Source organism: Hordeum vulgare, chromosome 7H (assembly GCF_904849725.1).
Source record: "Hordeum vulgare subsp. vulgare chromosome 7H, MorexV3_pseudomolecules_assembly, whole genome shotgun sequence".
NCBI classification, from domain to species: Eukaryota; Viridiplantae; Streptophyta; class Magnoliopsida; order Poales; family Poaceae; genus Hordeum; species Hordeum vulgare.
The window spans coordinates 31,834,787-31,851,587 of record NC_058524.1 but is presented as its reverse complement, the minus strand read 5'-3'; the positions used below and the strand labels follow the sequence as shown (position 1 = coordinate 31,851,587).

General features: G+C 44.2%; 1 protein-coding gene across 1 annotated transcript; it reads left to right on the top strand.

Annotated features, from left to right (window-relative positions):
• The first annotated feature begins 1,655 nt into the window (after positions 1–1,655).
• On the top strand, positions 1,656–3,047 carry LOC123410792. The gene has a single exon (XM_045103731.1). The coding sequence runs from the start codon at positions 1,775–1,777 to the stop codon at positions 2,735–2,737; it is 963 nt and encodes a 320-aa protein (XP_044959666.1). The 5' UTR covers positions 1,656–1,774; the 3' UTR covers positions 2,738–3,047.
• The last annotated feature ends 13,754 nt before the right edge of the window (positions 3,048–16,801 follow it).

Sequence of the window (16,801 nt, the reverse complement as noted above, 5' to 3'; positions counted from 1 at the left end):
CTAACTTTTAACTAAACAAATCACAAGCAAAAAGCTACTAGGTTGATCTACTTATATAGGAGCAAGGGATGGCGGCCAAGGAGGTGGGAGGATGTTCCAAGGCAGACTAAAACCAACCCTAGGTCGTACAAGGCCCATGGGCCCAAGTGGAGGTGATCCAACATCTTTGGAGTTATAGTTTGACTCAGATTCTGATGCAACCTCAGATTGTTTCTTCATTATCTCCACGCTTCGGACGAATTTTAAAGTGATTCCAACTGAGCTGGAACGTAGATAAAATCTACTTTCAAACAAAAAAAGAATCACCCAATTCGGAGTCCGTATGCAAATGTTGTTGACGTTTTGAGACATGTGTGTATGTGTAGTCCGAATCTGAGTCCAGAACGTGAGAGACTTGAACTTTATCTTCTCTTGGACTAAAAATGACGTGAGAAAACTTCTTGAACAACACATATTGCTTTAATGTTAGAAGATTTCTTGAACAACACCTAATTATTTCCTCTTCCTTTATCTTCACATGTGGTTCTTGCAAGCGTTCGACAATTCTGCATTTAGGGATGAAGTCAAAATAGGTGAAGTATTTTTTCGAATAATATAAATAAATTATTGCATGATTATTATAAAAAATCAGCTCACAAATTTGCAAATATGAAATATTTTTTGTCGTATCCAAGGTAGCTATGTCCTCACCATAGCTCGAGATTAATATTGTTGATTCGTCTGTAAGCTACCTCATTGGAAAATGGGTTTGGAGCTCGGCTTCCATAAAAGCCTTTAAATTTGAAATTCAAATTTCATGAAAATTCATATTTTTACATTTTAAGAAATTCTGAAAACAAATACAGAGATAAGTGAGGTTGTAACACACATGTGTGTAAATTAAAAAAATACATTGAAATGAGGGCTGTATAAAAAAGAAAAATCTGAGGGTTTTTAACCAATGAGACTATTCATCGTTTGAGGTCATGAATTTGTCTTTTTTATGCAGATTGTATTTTAAGGTATTTCATCCTAAAATTTTACACGCAAATACATAACATTCTTCTTTACTTGTATATTTTTTCTAAAAAGATTTGGAACATAAAAATTTAAATTTTGAATTGTTTAAAAATTTCGGCCTCCATAAAGGCTGAGCTCCAAACGTCCGTTCTCCTACCTCATTCCTTATAGTAATTTATATCATCGGAACAGTGAAAAACGCAAAGCATGCAATAAAGTTGCTTTAACGCATTTGGTCCTCCGTCGTCCTAATCATTCCGTGGAAATTTTGGGGCTTTCGTAATGGCCATGTGTTCCGCTTTCAGACCCACTCTACTTTGGATACTATTTATAATGTAATCTCTGATTTCAGGATTTGAGTCTGTAGGTTCACAAGATCCAACTACTAAAAATGCCGCCTTATCTTGGCGTCTTTTTCTTTCCTTTCGTTGTAATTTTTGATGTATTGTGGTCACGAGTAATATATTCTTCACCTGCGTTGATTGTTCAAAAGAAAAAGTTCTTTTAACGCAAGTTGATCAATAACAAAGTTATCATAAGCTAGACGTATCCAGAGTTCCAAACTCTCTCAATTTTATTTTTTTCAGCAGCTGGTAAAGCGTCGCCTTCTAAAGCCACAGTTTCAACCACTCTAACGCGTCTCCTTTGCTCCTTGAGCTCTTCAACAACATATAAAGTAGGTACTACTTACCAATATACATCCTCTCCTGGCCGGGTCGAGCCGGGGAATCATAGCACAGTCTGGTGCCTTCCTACTTGGCGATCGAGGCCGATCATGGAGCTGGTGAGCACGATCCTCGCCCTCGCGCTGAAGATCGCCAAGGCGGTGGAGACGGCCCGAGAGAACAAGGCGATGTGCCTGGACCTCGCCGACCGCGCGCGCACCATCTGCAACATCCTGCGCGAGGACCGCGACTCCGGTGCAAGCATGACCGCTGGCGGCGGAGACAGCAAGGCCCGCCGTATAACGAGGCCCGCGCTGGAGAGGCTGAAGGCCGCCCTCGACGACGCGCTCAAGCTCGTCGAGTCCCATAGGCTGAGCGGCGGCATCGAGCGGGCGGTCGCCTTCTTCACCGCCGATGCGGCCCCGAAGTTCCAGCTCCTCCAGACGAGGATCTCCGACTGCGTCAACGACCTCAAATACGCCAAGCTGGTCGCTGCTGACCACCGTGCTCACGACGGCAACACAAGAACCGCGCCCCTGAAGCCGTTGCTGCTCAAGCCTTCGCCGCTGCTGCAGCCGTCGCCACTGAAGCCGTCGCTGCTCAAGCCGTTGCCGCTGCTGCAGCCGTCGTCCCTGAAGCCGTCGCCCCTGAAGCCGCCACAACCGGCGGAGCGGGGTGAGGGCGTGGAGTCCTTGCTGAAGTACACAACGACGCTGTCGCCACAACCGGCCGAGCGGGGTGTGGTCGCGGAGTCCTTGCTGAAGTACGCAACGACGCCGCCGCTGCTGAAGCCGCCACAACGGGCGGAGCGGGGTGAGGTCGTGGAGTCCTTGCTGAAGTACAGAACGCCGCCGTCGCTACAACCGGCCGAGTGGGGTGAGGTCGCGGAGTCCTTGCTGAAGCACACAACGACGCAGCCGCTAAAGCCGTCGCCACAACCGGCGGAGCGGGGTGAGGGCGTGGAGTCATTGCTGAAGTATACAACGACGACGCCGCCCCAGCCGTCGCCACAACCGGCGGAGCGGGATAAGGTCGTCGAGTCCTTGCTGAAGTACACAACAACGCCGCCGTAGCAAGGTAAGGGTCGTGGAGTCCTTGCTGAGGCGTGGCCGTAAGAAGCACACAACGCCGCCGGCCTGCCGCCGCAGCAAGGTAATGGAGTCTTTGATGTGAATTGTGATGCAGTTCTTGATGTGTGTTATCTACGAGAGTCTGTGCTTGAGGACGAGATATGTGTGGATCGATGCATGCTTTTTTGTCTAGTCTTTTCTGTTTTCATGTGTTGATTTTTATTCTTGTGGCGAGCATGAATACATTGGAAATCCTATAATCACGTGTACTATTGTTCAGCGGGGACACGCAGTTTTGGATAGCAGATCTAGTTTCTCACAGAGTATCCATCAAACCTCTCATGAACATTTCTTTGATTGAGTAGCTGCAATCATAGGCGAGATCGTTTCATTTCCGTGTCACTTTGCTAGGGTTCGTGATAGAATTCCGGTCACCGGAGCTGGTGGGGACGGTGGCGATGGCCCTGACGGCACCAGTATTCCAGTGGGCGGCGATGCGGTTGGTGGGGGAGACGACCATGGTCCTGGCCCACCGAGGCGCCCCCCTCCACCGACAGGTGAGCCTGGGCTGGGGGGGGGGGGCGCGGACCCGTTGCGGGCGGTGTGGATGTGCGACACGTGGACCTGGAGGGATCGGACCGCTGCGGGGAGAGCGTGGCTAGGGTTTCGGGATCTCTGGGTATAAAACAAGGAGCGCCCCCTCCTTCGTTCACTTTCGATCTCGAGGACAGCCTTGCACACTTCTGGAGTGTCCCGTGCGGCGCTCGATCTAGGGTTAGCTAGAACTTCACCTGGTGGGAAGGGAAGATAGGGGGGATTCCCGCTCCTATGCGCAAGTAACTGTTGCTGCTCCTCCTCTCGTCCACTCTCTACCCACCTAGAAAAACAAGATGCGAGGGGACGGTTTTGGTGCGGGGCGCCATGGCCGTGGTGCTGGGAGGTTCAACCGAGGAGCCGGGCGGGGATTCGACTCCAATGTGTGGAAGCGCAAATCAGAGATAGGGGCTTCTTCTTCGACAAGAGCCTCTGGATCTGAGGCTTCTCGATTTGACAAATGGGATGCTGCGGCAGGGGGAGAACATGGAGATCGCGGCCACCAGGAGCCGTGGAAGGAAGGGGGTGAAGGGAGATCTTCACCCCATCGTGATGGCAAGGCTAATGCAGACAGGCGGGCCGCCCCTCCCCGCCAGGAGAAATGGGGAGGTGAGGGATGTGATGCTGGAGATGGCTTGCGTGCTGGGGGAAGGAACAATGCCCCTGTGAGGGATCAGGATCCTCCTGCTAAGCCTGGTAACATCATTCCTTTTACCTCTCTCTGTCAGATCTGTCATGTGATGGGACATAGAACTACTGCTAGATGCCCTCAAGCCATATGTGATAGATGTAAGAAGAAAGGGCACCTGTCTCTGATATGTGTAGAGTTCATTCCTTGGGAATGTATGCCTGTGATGTGTGCTTTTCAAGCTAAGGGGAAAGGTTTCTTTTACATCCCTGATCTTAATGTTGAGAGGCAATCTAGGGATAGAAATCATAATATAATTGTTACCATCACTGAAGGTTCTGCACTCACCAAAGATATTGAGGCTGAGCTGAGTGTGTATATAGGCCAGGGGTGGAGATGCTCTGCTAAGTTCTTTGCTCCTCAGAGATTTTTTATGGGAATGCCTAACTCTAGGGAGATAGAACGTGCTCTATTTGTAAAGCATGTGAAACTTAAAATATGTGGGGTTAGTGTAAAATTTTCACCCTCGTTAGATGATTTGGAGTCAGAGAGTCTACTAGAAGTGGCGTGGGTTAAGATTGGTAGGATCCCTATTAATAAGAGGTGTAACAAGACTGTTGCTTATGTTGGAGGGCTAGTGGGGATTACTCTAGAGGTAGATATTTCAACTCTCAATCGACCTGCGTCGGTTAGAGCTAAGATTGGCTACAGGCATGTTGACCAAATCCCTACATCAGCTGAAGGGGTGTTGGGGGTCGTTTTTATAAGTTTACGTATGAGGTGGAAGAGGTGCTTGTCAAGAATACTGTCACGGAGGAAACCACTGTGCCTGTTGCACGCGATGGGGCCTCCAAACAGAATCTGACACCAAAACGTAAATGTGAGCATCATGATAATGAGAAAGAGGGTAGTCGTTCCGAGTCCTTGGGGGCTAACAGATTTGGCCAGTCGTCTAGGGGGAGGGGGTAAAAACTGTCGTTTACCATCTCCTGAGAAGGAGATGTCAGTATCGGAGGAGAGCGAGGAAAATGATGAGCTGTTAATTGAATCAATGCAGCTGGACCATGAAGAGTACTTAAATGAATCATCTAAGTGGATTGTTCATGTTCCTCTGGAAAGAGGGAACAATGCCCCGGAGATGCAGAATGATCTGAAGGAAGTTCAGGTGACTTTTAGTTCTGCTGTTCGAAAATCTCTGTCATATGCAGATGTGGTAACTAATACTTGGCAGGTGTTGGAGCTGGAGGGGGAGGCTAATCCTAACATGAAAATCTCAAATGATTATGTGGTACTATCACCTGAACCCGATAACAATGTGGATGTGATTCCTACTCGTCCCATTGCTTCTGAAGCTGACACCAGGTTCACTAAGAGAAATACGTGTGGGATGCACGAGAAGGTAGAGGACATAGCCAGGAGGTTGGCTAGTAAGAAGGATCTGGAAGGTAACCCTAAGCTTCGCAGTAATTCTTTTGGTGTTCTTTCTGATGCTGAGTTGATTAGTAGAGCTAGCAATATGGGGGTTATTATTCCTGATGGTAGCTTTGCATGCATTGATGTGCTTAGAGAGCAGGAGCAGGTTAGAGAGGAGCTCGACATTAAGAAAAAAACGAGCCATGAAAATCAGGAACATGATATTTTTATCACTGATGGCCTGGGACGTAGTACCCCTGTTAGCTTAGATTGGTTGGACCAAGACGAAGCGATATTTGAAAGTGAATCTACTACTAAATCTAAAAGGAAAAATAATAGAAAACCTATTGTGAATATTTCTAGACCTGTGACTAGAAGTCAGAAAAAGAAGGAGGAGAATGATGGAGGAAAATGTAACTCTACCATGTCCCCTGGTGGAGTTACTCGGGCAAAATTCCATAAGAAGCGTTCCAAATGAGAGGCCTCATTTGGAACTGTCGGGGGGTAGGCAAGAAAGGAATGGCCACCTGCCTCACCGACCTCATTCGTGACCATTCCCTGGATTTCTTGGGTCTGCAAGAGACCATGAAGAAGGATTTTTCCTCTGAGTGCCTTAGGAGGCTGGACCCCTTTGGCTTGTTTAATTGGGAGTGGATTCCCTCCAGAGGTAGATCTGGAGGAATACTGTGTGGAGTTAGGCATGACGTTCTGGACTTCATATCCTGCACCAAGGGCAGGTATATCTTGCAACTAGTCCTGAATGATAAAAGAAGTAAGGTAGTGTGGGGTCTGTTGGTGGTGTATGGGTCTGCTCATGAGGAATCCAAAGAAGAGTTTCTGGTGGAGCTTGCATCTATGTGCGGTAATATGAAAATACCGTACATAGTTGGAGGTGATTTCAATATTTTAAGACACTCCGGAGAGAAGAATAAGAGCTTCTCTATCTACAAGTCCACGGACCTTTTCAACTCAGTTATTAATACTTTGGCGCTGAGAGAGATCCATATTAGTGGGGGGAAGTATACCTGGACCAAAAATACAGCTCATCCTACTTTAGAGAAACTTGATCGTATTCTGATGTCTGAGGCATGGGAAGATATATTTCCCCTGGTTTCGTTCAGGAAACTGGTCAGGGAAATTGCTGATCACAGTCCCTTGTTGCTTAGTTCGGGGGAGGAGGGGAGGGATGCTCCTAAATCTCGTGAATTTCGATTTGATCTGTCTTGGATCAAAGATGATAAGTTCATTCCCACTGTTAGCAAAATCTGGTCCAGATCTGTGCGATCTGATGATCCCATAGACATCCTGAACATTAAGTTGAAAAGGATTAAAACCTACTTCAAGGGATGGGGCTCGGATAAGTTTGGTCATGATAAAAAGAGGAAAGATGAGCTTAGGAAGGAACTAGCTCATTTGGAAGAGTTGGAAGAACAGGGGCCTCTGTCACCTGAAATGTACAATAAGAAAGTTGATGTTGATTTCGAGCTTCATGAGTTGCTAGTTAATGAAGAAATATACTGGCTGCAGCAATCCCATGAGAGATGGCTGCTGAAGGGAGACATGAATACTAGTTACTATCATAAGATAGCTAACGGCCGAAAACGGAATAACACGATTCACTCTCTTAAAATAGGGGAATAAGTGATTGAGGGGAATGAAGAACTTATTGCCCACGCCACTGAGTTCTACAAGGAACTATTTGGCCCTGGCCAAGGCAATCTCTTTCACATGGATCCCGAGACTTGGTCACAGGAAGAAAAGCTGAGTGAAGTTGATAATGATATGCTGTGTCGAGAATTTACGGAGGTTGAAGTTAAAAGTGCTTTATTTTATATGGCAGCAAATAGAGCTCCTGGCCCAGATAATATACCTGCCGAATTCTACCAAGTGTGGTGGGATATTGTCAAGAATGACATTATGTCTCTGTTCCATCACTTCCATAGAGGGTCGCTTGATGTTAAGCGACTTAATTACGGTGTGATTTCCTTGCTGCCTAAGGTTTCGGGAGCTGATAGAATCCAACAATTTAGGCCCATGTGCTTGTTAAGATGCCCCTATAAGTTGATTACGAAGGTGTTGGATAGACGTGCAACACATGTAGCTGATACTTTGATTAGTTCCACGCAGAATGCTTTTATAAAAGGGAGAAGCATTATGGATGGGATTTTATCTTTACATGAGATTCTAAATCATACTCATGTTAATAAAAAAGTTGGCATTGTGGTGAAACTTGATTTTGAGAAAGCATATGACAAAGTTAACTGGGACTTCCTTTTGGAATTTCATAGTATGAGAGGCTTTAGTGAAACTTGGTGTGGCTGGATTAAAAAAATTATGTATGATGGTACTGTCAGCATTAAGCTTAACAATTGCGTGGGGCCTTATTTCCAGAGTGCAAAAGGGGTGCGGCAGGGTGACCCGCATTCCCTATTTCTCTTTAATTTGGCTGCAGAATGCCTTGCGAAGATGATTAAGAATGCTCAGTGGAACAAGCTTATTGTTGGACTTGCTGCAGATCTTATTCCTGATGGTATTGTTGTGCTGCAATACGCTGATGATACAATTATTTGTATTGAACATGATGTAGAAAAGGCAGCCAACCTGAAGTTGTTGCTTTATATTTTCGAGATGATATCAGGCCTTAAGGTCAATTATCAGAAGAGCGAGATTTTTACTGTCGGAGGAGATGATAATGTGGTTAAAACTTATGCTGATCTGTTTAACTATGATATTGGTAAGTTCCCTATCAAATACCTTGGAATGCCTGATAGCTATACCACGTTGAAGAATTCTGATTGGGACTTTATTGTGGAAAGATATATGAAGTGGTTTGAGGCCTGGATTGGCAATGCTGCCTCCATGGGAGGTAGACTGACTCTCCTGGATTCTGTTATCACCCAGATCTCCACCTACCACATGTCTATGTGGCTTATGAATAAGACATTCATAGAGAAGCTGGATAAACACAGACATAGGTTTTTCTGGCAAGGTAACAATAAAAATAGGAGATACCATATGGTGAAATGGAATAGGGTGTGTAGATCCAAACAGAAAGGGGGGCTGGGGGTTAAAGACCTCCGTAAACAAATATTAGCTTGATGGTGAAGTGGTGGTGGAAGTTGGAGACGAAGAAGGGTGTCTGGCAAGATATTATCAAAGCTAGATATCTCAGAAATAAAACTGTGGAAAATGTTAAACCCAGGTTCTCTGACTCACCCTGCTGGAAAGCTATTCTTAAAGTCAAGGAGTTTTACTTGGCAGGGAGAAAAGTTAAAATTGAATCTGGGAACATTGCCAGGATTTGGCATGATTCTGTTGATGGGCTTCCTCCTTTCAAAGATCAATTCCCCTTGCTTTTTGACATTTGCAATGATCCTGAGTGTACGGTGGAGAGGTTGTGCCAGGTTAATGATTACTCCTTTTTAGGAGGAGGCTAAACCCTGAACTTAGAGATCAATGGAGAGAGATGCATAGAACTATATCTGGGATTGTGCTAACCAGGGATGGTGACAAAGTATCCTGGGGACTGACTGAGAATGGTAAGTTCAACACTAAGTCCATGTATAAGTGGTTGGAGAAACCGTTACATGGGTGTCATTATAGATGGATTTGGAAAGCAAAAATACCTTTGAAAATTAAAATTTTCATGTGGCAAATGTCTCAAGATGCGGTGTTGACTAGAGATGTGATGAAAAAGAAAAAATGCCCTGGGAATCCTAGTTGGCTTTTCTGTCGTCGAAAGGAAACTTCGCAGCACCTTTTCTTTACATGCCCCGTTGCTAGGGTTGTGTGGAGATCGGTTGGGGTTACTCTGGGGACTGACAGATGCCCCAACTCTTACTAGCAATATTATTCCTGGTGTAATGCTTTCTTTCCTGCTGGTGGGAAATACTACACGGTGGGGCTTGCGGTTGTATGTTGGGCTCTTTGGTTGGCTAGAAACATGGCTACTTTCGAAAATAAAATGATCAAAACTCCCTTTGAAATTGTATTTTCAATGTGTTCGTTCCTTTTATATTAGGCAGGCTTGCAGCTGGAGGATGATGCAGGAGAACTTCATTCTGGCGCGGAGTTGGTGAGGACTAATACTATGCAGCTGATGAAGCTCTGCGAGGCAGCGAGGCAGGGGATTGCAGGAGGATGAGCGCGCTGTGTTTTGATTGTCGGTGGAAGATATCCTGCTAGATGTTAGTCCTTATGTCTGGTGGAGTCCTGTGATGCGGTTATGTTATTTCGATGAGACTTTGTCTGCTCTATATGATTGTTGGTTTTTGTGCTATGGCAGTCGGTTCGAAGGCGAGCGACTGTTCCATAGGTGAAAGCTGACAGTCTGCTAGAACTTTGTGTCGTAACCAGTACTCTTTTCTGTTTCTGTTGGTGACATTGTGGTATTGTTGTATTTCTGTTCGATGTAATGGAAAGGAGTGTTATGCTCAGCTAAAAAAAAGTAGCTGCAATCATGATTTCTTGACTATGCTTGGTAGTCAGTGGAGTAAAAAAAGCGCATGTTAGCTTGTGCTCAAGTGAACGAAACTCTTCTTAGGTGATGGGTTAGAGCAACTAGGCACGCTATATCAGAGCATCGTCAACAGCAAAAAATGCACACGGGAAACGTGAGTTTTAACACGCACGGAGCGGTTTCGCGTGTACCATCGCGCGCGGGAGATTCGGGCAAGCGACAAAAGATGCGCACGCGCAAAAAAGCGGTATGGCGCGTGGCGACGTGGTTTATAAAGGAAGGAGTAGATGGTGTTATTGGACGTTGTGTACCTGAACATGAACAGGGACTGATCCTACAGAAGTGTCACTCTGAGGCCTACGGAGGGCACCATGCGGGAGATAGAACTGCACACAAGGTATTGCAATCAGGTTTCTATTGGCCCACTCTCTTCAAGGATGCCCGTAAGTTTGTCTTGTCTTGTGACGAATGTCAAAGAGTAGGTAATATCGGTAAACGTCAGGAAATGCCTATGAACTATTCACTTGTCATTGAACCATTTGATGTTTAGGGCTTTGATTATATGGGACCTTTCCCAAAATCCAACGGGTATACTTATATCCTAGTTGCTGTTGATTACGTCACTAAGTGGGTAGAAGTTATGCCCTTTAGTAGTGTTGATCACAACACTTCTATCAGGATGCTTAATTACTAAAAGAAATATGCTCATACATGACGTTTTTTAAGACGTCGTTGATGAATTCGTCATAAATCTATGACGATTTATCCGAGATTGTCGTAAACCGTTTGAGGGGATCAAATCTACATATAAATTACGACGATGTGAGTCAAAAACGTCGTAACCTCATAAGATGAGATCGTCATAACTTTTACGACGATTATAAAAATGTCGTAACATGTTCTAACTATGTTGACATGTCACTCGCGGTCCATTATATATCAGGCGCCAAACACAATTAAAACGTCAAAAAAGCTGCGATTCCCTCATTCGTCAATCCAAGAGGGTAGAAAAAAAATTAGAAGTTATAAAAAAAATGGAAAACACAATTACATGAGGTGGATTCCTATTGGTGGAAACGTTTGTACCACGGATCGATGACGTGGCACGTATCCATCCATCCATCCAGCTATCCAACCCACATATCCATCCATCCATCCATCCATCCACGAACTCCTCTCCCTCGCCGCACATATCCATCTATCTGACTGTGGGTAGCCAATTGGGCCGGCCAAAATACCCCCGCGCGCATGCCTATGAAACTAAACGCGCGAAGCCCATCCAAATTTTTCTGGCCTCGTCCCCATAGCCTACCCTAATATCTCTGCCTTCTCTACCTTATCCTTTTCTCTCCCGATCTGAGCGGTGGCGGCGGCGAATCCCATCCTCTTCCTCCACCCCTTTCCCCCAAATCGAGCTCTACCCCGAAGCGGAGGAAGGTCTTGTCGCCACGATGCGAAGGAAGGTCTTACCGTCCCGTCGATTTGGATGCAGGAAGCAGTCGAGCTCCACCCTGAAGTGGAGGAAAAGGTACGTATGCAGTCGTTGATGTGGGCGCATCTAGCCATGGAGGGCTCGCCCCTCTCGCACGGCTCCTCCGCATGGAGCGCTAGCAGCCCATACGGCGTAGATCTGTCATCCCTTCGTCCGTCCCATGCACCGGTTGATGGCTGCGGCACTATTCTGTTCATCACACATCCGCCGTATGTGATGACACACACTACTATGCCGTTTTGTTGCAGCCACACCGGTGTACCTGCCCTCGCGCTATGGGCGGAGGCTCGTTCTGCTGGTTGGTTGCTCACTCTCGGCGACTACGCATTCATCCCGGTGGTGGCTCTCTGCCCGCTGCGTTGTCTTTCTCCCAGTGGCTTTGCCTTAGACCACTACCTATAACCAGTGAGTCCTGCCCGTTTCTTTGAATTTTGAAATGCAACTATAGGCATATCTTGTTTATCTTGAACTCCATATTGTTTAGTTTGTATATGAACTATTCATCCTTCTAGACGTTCAGTAAATTATATTTTCTTACTAGATTATAGTTGGATTATTGGCAAATAATGATTCTTTACCTATTCCTTTTGCTTCTGCACATTGATCCGACAACATCGAGAGGAAGCAGCTGCGCACGGAGGAGGTCATCCCCGCCCCCCGCATCCTCATTGTCGACTTTGCCCACACAACAGGTTGCCGCCGCTGGCCGAGGTTGCCCATGTCGACACCGCCCCCGCTGGCATGCAACTCATTCTTCTCGAGGACAGGGTACTCCCTTCCTCCCCTCTGTTGATGTTGAGATGTGTTGATTTGATTGGGTTGTTCGATTCGGTGCTTCCAAACGAGGAATACTACAAGTCATTGGGCCGTGCGATGGCCTAGTAGCGTATATTCGTGTTAGATTTACGCTTTGCTGATTGATTCACAAGGGGGGCTATGCAGTTACCCTCAGAGAACTTAAATTACTTGTAGAATTATAGTTGCAATGTTATTGTTCCTCTTTTTTTGATTTGTGTAAATGGAATGGGATGATATTTTTCTCACGTTGTTGAATGCTCACAAATTACATAGCAGACCTCAGGATGCATGCATGTGGCTGGCAATGGCAAGGGTGCCATCAATCTGGGCTCCCTTATGATTTCACCTATTTTGTACAATGACGATGAGTTACTCTGTTTTGTGTGATATCGGAAGTAGCTTTGGCCCGGGCAAAGAGAAAGACGCTCATGAGTTTCTCAAGTGATATTTTTTATTCTCCATGCTAGTAGCAGTTGCTTCCAAGTGAATTCCCCTCTTTGGTTTTGCTCTGAATTCTATCTGTAACCACACAGCCAAACCCATGGTAACACGTCAACAACAAATTTGATATGCCTCCCATGTTTGATTTCATTTCACTCCATGACCACAGCGCAAAACAAAAATCTACAACATCCTTGCTAGCTTGCAGCTATAGTTTTAACTGCTTGTGTCTCAAGTTTTGATTGGACAACACTACAATTTAATCTCGGCTACCATTTTAGGCTTTTATCCCTATCCTTTGGGCTAAAATAAAGCATCAGTGTGGGCAGCAATGTTGGGATGCCATCGTGAACTCTTTAAGGCGAAATTTCAGTAGTTGTTTGATTTTTTGCTGCTAGTAACACATGTGACTGGAGAAATTTCGCCTGTGCACAAAACTTTGTTCTACGAATTAGTAGTAAAGCTTCCAAAATGCATAGCTAATTATTATTTGTCCTTTAGTTGATCTGCTACTGTCCAGAGCAATGGGAAAGTTCTGATATGTACAAGCTCCTGCTGCTGCAGGTGGACAAGGAAGCCCTCATCCCCATGGCCGCTACTCCTTCACGAGAACAAGTCTTTTGTTAGTGGTAGAAGTTGGAAAGGAAATGAAAGGAAACCCAGTCACCATTTCCATGGTAGATTTGGGAGCTATCGATTAGAAGTTCTCTTGATTGTTGCCTGCCGCTGTTGTTATTTCCCAGTCAGTCTTTTGTTAGTGGTAGAAGTTCTTTTGATTGTTGCCTGCTGCTGTTGCTATCGAGTATTGGAACTATCGATCGAGAGTCGCGTCATGTTCCACGTGTTTGGATTTGGACGTGGTAGGGACCCTAGTAGGCGTATTCACAGTTTCACACACAACAGTGGTACAAAAGAGTTGACATGTAGGATTGGACCTTTAGGTGAGAATCGTATGATCAATTTATACAAAAAATAGTGATACGTTTTACCTGTGGGTATGTGCAAATAAAAAATACTTCATTCAACAAAAAATGCTCTATAGTAAGAGAAATAAAAAAGGACAAGTTCAGCTTTCGCCGCATAATATTCGATATATATAGTATTGTTCACGACATATATTTATTCCCCGCATAATATTCGATATATATAGTATTGTTCATGACATAATATTCTGCATTTTTGAAAAAAACAGTGATCTCTTAATTAGATCATACCCAAGTCGCCCCCGCATAGTAGACAGGTCAGCTAAGTCACATCTTTTAATTTCGTGTAGAGAAGCAAACTTGCATTCTATTTATTTATAATTACACAGTTGCACCTTGAAGTCCATAATTACGTCGCGGTGGAACTGTACTCGAGTCACTGACCACTGCACACACCGGAAGTGCACCATGCAATAATGGGAACATGATCACACATGCTTGATTGTGGTTTAGCTTCGGAGCGCTTCTCGTGGATCGCTGCTCCAAGCGTCGATCGATCAGTGCCGCCTAACTAGTTTTGGCCGTGGCACAGCCTGCGACATCGCGTTCATGGCACAGTGGTGAAAATGCGCTTGCTGGACAGTATTTTCAGTGTTGGCAGCTGAGGCTGAAAGCTCGGTTTAGCTGTAGACGAGTTTAGAGAGATCGTATAGTAGCCGTATTAGGTAAACCACTTTGCGAAGCAAGTCTCTTGATACTACACAACAAATTAATCGGTGAAATTGACTACACGGTAAGAAAGTACGTTTATGGGAAGTATATGTATCTCAGATATTATCTGTTTCCCCGAGTTATGAGTAGTAATATGTACAATTGAACGCAAGGAAGAATTATCAATTTTGCATCAATTGGTGACCTCACTTGCAGTACACTCTATTAAGCAGACTGATTCAAAATGCTATCTATATTTAATTATTGTCTTAATGAAAACACTTGTGGGTATCTTCAGGAAAATACATCAGACACAATTTTATCTCCCCTGGATAGATTATGGTATGGCCTACATATTTGTTTAAGAGGTTACTGACTTTGTGTCATAGCGATGGAAAGAGTTTTTGAACTTTTGAGTTGAATTTGCATTGCTCTCAGATAGGCGTATTCTTTCTTGGAAAAACATTGGAATCTGGATGTAACTTTGTTACCTTTTCTTGATATGGTGTTTATGTGCTCCCTTCAATGATAAAAACCGGGAAAGCACTGAATGAACATATGAATAATAACTTTTCAGAGATGACCGTAGTTTATCTTTGTTATGCCTAACTTTGATTTTGTATCACCAATTTATGGCTGCAGTTTTGAACTCATGTTATGTGATGTGATTGTAAAAAGAACTAGTATATTATGCACTCAAAATTCTTAATGTTTTGCTCCTCGTGAGATTGTAATGAACTGATCATGTTTACTGCTACTGTATTTTACTGCTATTTTCAGTTCACTGCTTATTTTCAGAAAACTTCCTAAGAGTGTGCTTCTGAATTGCATTTGTAGGACAAGGGCCATGCCTAGACAAGCACAAATATGTGACTGCCTCGGGCTGGGGCTGGTGCACCTTGGGCTGGGGCTAGTGTTTTGCTGGATCAACACCGTCGGGGCTGGGGCTGGGTTGGATCAGCTCCGCCTGGGAGAAGTTGCAGCAGTGCCTGAGCGATAAGGAGAAGGCCTAGGTGCTGATGTGCCATTCTATTGTGTAGATGTGCCATTGTTCTATTGTGTAATTCTATTTGTTCTTGCTATATTTCTGTGTGAGAAAATGTATTCAAGAGATGACTTATTGTGTTATGTAAATCTAGGAGATGTATTATGTCATGTTATATGATGAATGATTTTAATTTGTGAATTTTTCTTGATTTGAATATGAAATATTGTTGGATTTAATATTGGACAAATAATTGGGTTGAAAAGGCCCAACAAATAAAGTGAAACAAAAAATGAAAAAAGGCCAAAAGTGAAACTGGACCAAATGTATTAGGGCACTAAAAGGCCAGGGCCCAAATTATTATGATAAAAAAATTCAAAAAAATACTAAAGTGGATGTAAATAGGCTAAGGCCCAAAAAGAAGACCAATAAGAAAAAAGCCCAAAAAAATAAAACCAGCCCATGTGATCAATTGAAATGGGTTGGGCTGATTTCAACCATGACGTTTTGATTTTGTCGTAATTTTGCCACATAGGACTGGGTTTGATTGACAACGACGATTTAGGATCGTCATAAAGGTTACGACAATCCAAGAATCGTCGTAAAAGTTACGACGATTTTGATCAAAACGTCGCTGCTGTTCATTTGTGACGCTCCGTTTTCGACGCTTGGTTTTTCATCATGAGATCATCGTAAATTAAAAACCGTGACGATGTAGCGACGAAAAAATAGCGTCATGTATTAGCATATTCCTTGTAGTGAAAGAAGTTATTTTCCCTAGATTTGGAGTCCCTAGATATCTAATGACCGACGGCGGTTCACATTTCATTCATGGTGCTTTCCGTAAAACGCTTGCTAAGTACGATGTCAACCATAGAATTGCGTCTCCCTATCACCCTCAGTCTAGTGATCAAGTAGAGCTAAGCAATAGAGAGATTAAACTAATTCTGCAAAAGACTTTCACTAGATCTAGAAAGAATTGGTCTAAGAAGCTCGATGATGCAGTGTGGGCTTATAGAACTGCCTATAAGAATCACATGGGCATGTCTCCGTAAAAAATGGTGTACGGTAAAGCATGTCATTTACCTCTTGAGCTAGAGCATAAAGCTTATTGGGCAATCAAAGAGCTCAACTTTGATTTCAAACTTGCTGGTGAGACGAGCTTATTTGACATTAGCTCGCTTGATGAATGGAGAACTCAGGCATACGAGAATGCCAAGTTGTTCAAAGAAAAGGTTAAGAGGTGGCATGATAAGAGGATACAGAAGCGTGAGTTCAATGTAGGTGATTATGTCTTGCTATATAATTCTCGTTTAAGATTTTTTGCAGGCAAGCTTCTCTCTAAATGGGAAGGTCCCTATATTGTTGAGGAGGTATATTGTTCCGGTGCTATCAAGATCAACAACACGGAAGGTAATTGTCCGAGAGTTGTAAATGGGCAGAGAATCAAGCATTATATCTCAGGTACTCCCATAAATGTTGAAAGCAATATCATCAATACCATAACTCCGGAAGAATACCTAAGGGATATTTATCAGCCTGTTTCTGACTCCGAAAATGAAGAGGTATGAGATTCGGTAAGAAAACAAACTCCACGACTTTTCTAGTAGGATTTTTTCTCTG

What these genes read in the sequence shown, in the direction of transcription:
- LOC123410792 (XM_045103731.1), top strand. Translation starts at nt 1,775, where the DNA reads ATGGAGCTGGTGAGCACGATCCTCGCCCTCGCGCTGAAGATCGCCAAG.